Source organism: Galeopterus variegatus, unplaced genomic scaffold (assembly GCF_000696425.1).
Source record: "Galeopterus variegatus unplaced genomic scaffold, G_variegatus-3.0.2 Scaffold443, whole genome shotgun sequence".
NCBI classification, from domain to species: Eukaryota; Metazoa; Chordata; class Mammalia; order Dermoptera; family Cynocephalidae; genus Galeopterus; species Galeopterus variegatus.
The window spans coordinates 354256-360209 of NW_007726554.1; the positions used below are offsets into that span (position 1 = coordinate 354256).

At 41.0% G+C, this 5954-nt stretch overlaps 1 protein-coding gene across 1 annotated transcript; it reads left to right on the forward strand.

The window, feature by feature from the left end:
* The first annotated feature begins 272 nt into the window (after positions 1–272).
* Positions 273–5101, forward strand: LOC103587316 (probable inactive serine protease 58). Its single transcript, XM_008568791.1, has 4 exons — positions 273–364; positions 2035–2285; positions 4255–4391; positions 4952–5101. The coding sequence occupies exons 1-4, from the start codon at positions 276–278 to the stop codon at positions 5099–5101; spliced, it is 627 nt and encodes a 208-aa protein (XP_008567013.1). The 5' UTR covers positions 273–275.
* Positions 5102–5954: the final 853 nt, after the last annotated feature.

Sequence of the window (5954 nt, forward strand, 5' to 3'; positions counted from 1 at the left end):
AAGACGCATCATTTCCTTATTGTGTACAGCTTGAGGGACATGCAATACACAATAAGGAATAAGGTTTCCTGTAATTTTTTAAAATATCAAAAATAAATTGAAGACCTTGATATTATCTCTGAAGACTTCAAGTTAGGGAAAAGTACTCTAGCTAGTTCAGCCTCTGAAACTCTTTGACTCTCTTTCCACCTATGCCCCTTAATTCTCCAGGAGCAGTTCTGGCCCAAGATTCTAAAGACAAGTTGAATTTACGAGATGATTTTACTATTCCTTACATGGTCTATCTACAGTCCAGCCCAGAACCGTGTGTGGGGTCTCTCATTCACCCTGAGTGGGTATTGACAGCTGCCCACTGCCCCTTACCGTAAGTATTGCTTTGCTTTGAGGAGCTGGAAGGAATCTATTCAAACAAAGGTGGGTCTGGTGAAGCATCCCAGCAAGGTTTTAATGGAATTAGAAGATGCAGGAAAAGAGAGGGTCTCCTTCCCAATGGGGAATAGAATACATGTTTGACCGATTTAAGAGGAGCTTGAGGGACAGTTAGCTCAGTTGGTTAGAGCACAGCCTTATAACACCAAGGTCATGGATTCAGATCCTTGAATTGGCCAGCTGCCAAAATAAGGGAAAATAAATAAATAAGAGGATCTTGATAAGATGTCAGAAGACTCTCTCTCCTAGAGAGTAAATCATATCCATTCATCAACCAATATTTATCAAAAATGTACTATATGGCAAGAGCTGTTTAATGTACTGAGAAAACTGTAAAGGGAAAAGATGGAATTAAGCTTCCTCTCACAGAGCTTACATTCTAACAGAGGGAGGAAGCCAAAGAAAGTAAATGGCCAAACATAAAGCACAGAAAAGAATGGCGAGCTGTAATATATGGAAAGAACACAAGAGATCTACTTTCGTTAGATGGTCAGGTCAGTCCTCTCTGAAGAGGTGAGACCAACAGAAAGAGAAGACGACAGCCTGGAAGATATTTCAGGCCCAGGTAACAGTATTCATATAGTCCCTGAAGCAGTGAAGATACTTAGGGTATTTGGCAAACTGAGAAATCAGTGTTGACTTGAGTGTAATGAGTAGGGGGGACGTTCATAGGATGAGGTTGAAGAGTTGGGCAGAAGCCATATCATGCAGGTACCAGGAGAAGGGCAAGGGAAAACTGGACAAAATATTGCTGTCCCTTGCAAACCTTGGTGTTTCTGCATGTGTGTAGAATGTGTCATGTGATTGAGACCTACTCAGAATTTCAGGAGTATGCAAGGGTCATTTCAAATTTGAGACTCTTAACCATCTGGTTCTTCAAAATAGTTTAGTTCAATACACATCGAACCCCTGCTTTGTGTGATATGGGAAATACACAGAAAATAAGGACAGTTCCTGTCCTCTCAGAGCAGAATTGGAAAATCAGACATTCTTTCTCTCACCCATATCTAACACATGAATCGCTGTTGGCAGGAAATGGCTCTTGTATGTGTTGCATAACTGGATTCCTGGCCATGGAGGTGGGTGGGTCTGAATTGGTCCAGGGAATATATAACGGAAAATGGTAACTGGAAGTCCTGACATGACTCATAAGGTCTTATGAGTCTACAGTCAATGTAGGCAACACATGGTATATTATGAAAAGGGCCTGACAGGAGCAGGAGAAAAGCCTAAGAATATTTGGGAAAAAATGGGTACTATATGCACCCTCAAGAGTTGCTTGAGGCAGAGTAGTATAGACCAAGAGCTCTGGAATAACAGGCTGTGGTGCTATCTTCATTACCTGCTAATTCAGATGATCCAAATCTTAATAATAGTAACCAGACTCTTTGGAGTGCATTCTAGGTGCCAGATACCATGGCAGGTTTTACATATGCAAGTCTCTAACACAACAATCCTGAAAGCTATTGTTAGTACTTTGCAGACAAGAGCAGGCCACTTCAGTTCTCAGGTTAAGAAATAAAATTAAGATGATCTGACGTTTCTGGTGGTCTGACATTCTATGACCCTGTTCTTTCCCATCTCCCTGCCCTTTTTCTTCCAAAGTGTTAAAATACGACTGGGAGTTTATCGACCCAGCATCACAAATAAGAAAGAGCAGATACGGAATTACTCACAGATAATGCCCCATCCTGAATTTGATGCACAATCTCTGGAAAATGACCTGATGATGATAAAACTGTCCAAGCCTGCAGTGCTCGACCTCTATGTGGGAACCATTGCCGTAGCCATGGAACCCATAGCATTTAATGATTCCTGCTTTATCCCGACCTGGGCCTGGAATAAATATAAAAACCGTAAGTATCTGATTCTGTGTTCCTCATCCTGAGGAGACTGGAGCTGAGAAAAAAGTGGTGGGATATGCAGTACTTAATGAAAATAGCTGCTATGAGGTTTTCTCCATCAGAGTGATTAGTGTCAGGGCTTTATCGCTACCATGACAGGAGGTCAAAGATAAAATTCAGAGGCTGATATAGGGCAGCCAATCTGCTACTAACAAATGGAGCTGGCAGTAACTGTTATATCTCTGGAGCATTCATGAGCAGAGTCCGGGGTTGAAATAAAGATGGGAAAACTAGGAGTCCTCACACACAAAGACAGTATCAAGACATCCTGCAGGAGGGTGGCCCACTCATTAACAGCTGCTAAAAGTGCACTATGCAATTAAAGGAAGAGCAGCAGGGAAAAAAAAAGTATGTGATATGGTGAGGCAACAGGATGCCTCCCACCCCTACCACAGAGAACCCAACCTATACGCAGAGACATGGTGATTCATTCATTCCCATGGACTCTGAGAGATAAAAGGATGGTTGACGGAGCCACCTGCCCTGTCACCAAAGCCATCTCCCTGCAGAGTGCCACTCTTATACCTACTGCTACATCCAAGAGTTCCCACTGGATTTATTTATCACATTTAAATCCTTCTCTGGTGGCTACAGAACAATCCTTCTCTTCTGGAAAAACACATAAAAAAGTGGGAACTTTTAAAATCAGTCTGTTTTGCAAAAACAGAAATAAGAAGCACGGGCTGTGCTCAGTTGGTTAGAGCACAGCCTCGTAACACCAAGGTCAAGGGTTTGGATTCCCATACCAGCCAGCTGCCAAAAAGAGGGAAAAAAAATTTAGAAAAGAAAGTACTTTTACATTCTCAGTATTTTGCAATTTCATTTTTCAATTTAGAAGCAAAATATCTAGGAATCTAAGTGAATATAATTTCTGAATAAATTGCAGTTTGTATGAATCTTGTCCTTTATAAGTCTTATTTAAAGTAATTGCATCACACCTTACAAAAGTAACTTATTATATATCACTCAAAAGTAAAACAAGACTCTACAAAGGTTTTATGACAAGGCTATGAATCTCTGAATCACAGTGACAAACTATAAGCTCTCTGGTGCAGGGTTCCCAATCTTTATTAGGAATGAGTTATTTCAAGGAACTTAAGTTACTTTTACTTAGCTTGTTACACATATTTTAGTGTAGGTCCAGGAAAGGTTTACAACTGAACATAACTCCCCCCCTTTCTATTTTCTAACCTGATATTTTCAATCTCCTTTGGGCATTCAATTAGATACATTCTATCAGAAAAATCCTGTTCCTTAAGTAACACTAGGCTTAGTTTGAGCAATCTCTGGTTAATTTTTTGTTTTCCTTCGCCTTGATACTCTCCACCAGAGATTAAAATCACATAATACCTTTGTTAGAGTCCCTTCACCCTGAAGACGACAGTATTACTGTGATGGAGATGAACAATATGACCTCTCAGGGGAAAATCCTCATATATATACATATTTATACATATACACACACATACAAACACTTATAAATAATCCATTTATAATCTATTTAATTTTTTAAAAAGCAGTTTTATGCACACTAAAAATAGTTTCTTCTTTTATAAATTGAATGTGAAGAAGATGTACATGCCAGAAAAGGGGTGGGGGGGTGGCAGTTGGGGACAAGGGTTTTGTTACTTTCTCTTTCTCCTAATGGTCACTCATCATCTCAGTTTTTTTCAATGTTTTATAAATTATACTTAGTACAGACAGAACTACATATCCGATGCCTGATGGAAGGGGGACTTAGGAATCCACTTCTCCAACACAGAGATCCTGAACTAAAAACCCAAAGAAGGACGGAAGGTCTGAGGCTACCTGCGTTGAATATTCTCAGTGGTGAATTTATTTACAACATAGGGGCTCATCACGAGAGCACTTGTGGTACGGAGATTAACTCTGCAGTTCATTTGTCTTCTCTTCCCCACAGTCAGTGACCCTGACATCCTGACATGGATAAACCAATATTCTCTTCCCCCCCATGACTGCCAGAATATACACCAAGAAATGCAGGCAGAAAACGTCATGTGTGTGGGACAACCTCTAAACATCATGTCTGAGAATAAGGTATCTTTGCTTCCGCCGTACAGGAAGATAGCGAGGGGTCCATGGGGAGGAAAAGTGATGTGGGAAATCAAAGGGTGTTCATCCAAAGATGCTCCATAGAGTGAGAAGCAGAGGGTGGGAGTCCCTCGCCCCGCCCCCCTCAGGCTTTGGGCTTGTAATTCGTTCCCCCTCCCCTCTTTTATGTGGGGGAGATCTGGGGTAGAACTATCTAAATCAAAGGGTGTTCATCCAAAGATGCTCCATAGAGTGAGAAGCAGAGGGTGGGAGTCCCTCACCCTGCCCCCCTCAGGCTTTGGGCTTGTAATTCGTTCCCCCTCCCCTCTTTTATGTGGGGGAGATCTGGGGTAGAACTATCTGTCCTTTCTCCTGCTCGCACTCAGGTTGGGTCAAGCTTGCACTGAGAGAGGTGAGACCTATGTGGATGTGGGGACAGGACTGTCACCCCTCAAGAAAAATAAGTCCATCCCCTCAAATGGTTTTGTGATGTGCCATTTCTTGGGATTTACTTTTGTTTCCTGAGGCCAAAGCTACATTGACCTCCTGTTCCCTCTCTCTAGCAGGAAGTTTCAGCTGCTCCAGCCGTCTGCGGTGGGAGGTTGCATGGAATCTTGTCCTGGGCAAAAGGAAGTGTCACCATGGGAAGTGAAGGAATTTTCACGCAAGTTCATCACTATGCACGATGGATCATGAAAATTATTAACACCCACTGAGGCACCTCTGTCCCTCTATTGTCTCAGGACAATGTCTCCATGATTTCTGCATGGATGTCATAACTCTTAGTCTTTCTTATTCTTGAACAATGCCAAAGAGAAAACATCCAATAAAAAAGAAATCACTAAAAACTCAGGCCGTGACTCCTGCTCTTTATCATGTCAACTTTGAGAATGATGAGAAATTTAGCAACATCCCCACTATTTGTTCATTCATTCAAAAATTATTGTACCACCGTCTACTTAGTAGGCACTGCATTTGCTAAGGACATGAGTGACTATGACATGACACTTGCCATCAGTTAGTTGACTCTAATACTCTGTGACAACTGCTCTAATGAAGATGAGCAACAAGCTCTATGACAGCATATTAGGAGGAATATATTGTAAAACTGAGGGTAGAGCTTACCAAAAAGCAGAAAAGCACATAAAAGCGTGGAAAGTTCTAGAAAATATATGTAAATAAGTAATACTTGAGGGTAGAAAAGAAATTGTAAAAGAGGAGAAAGAATGTGATAAAAGATGATTTTATACAGGTAGGCAAAGTTTAGACAGAAAAGAAAGAAACTTTAATTTTTATCTTATATAGGCATTGGAGGTGGTGTCATTAAAACCGTCATAGTAAATGGAACATTGTCAAGATTTCTGAATTGAGAGATACTAGGGCAGCAGCATCTGTACACTTTGAACATATTGAATTGAATGTGAGAAGAAAAAGAAAGAAAGGTATCAGAGATAGCTCCCAAGTCTCTGACTTGAGCAACTGGATAGACAGTGATTCTCAAAGATAATATTAGGAGAATCAGCGACTTTGTTTGCAAAGTATCGAGAGCATCGTCATGAATGAAGAGAC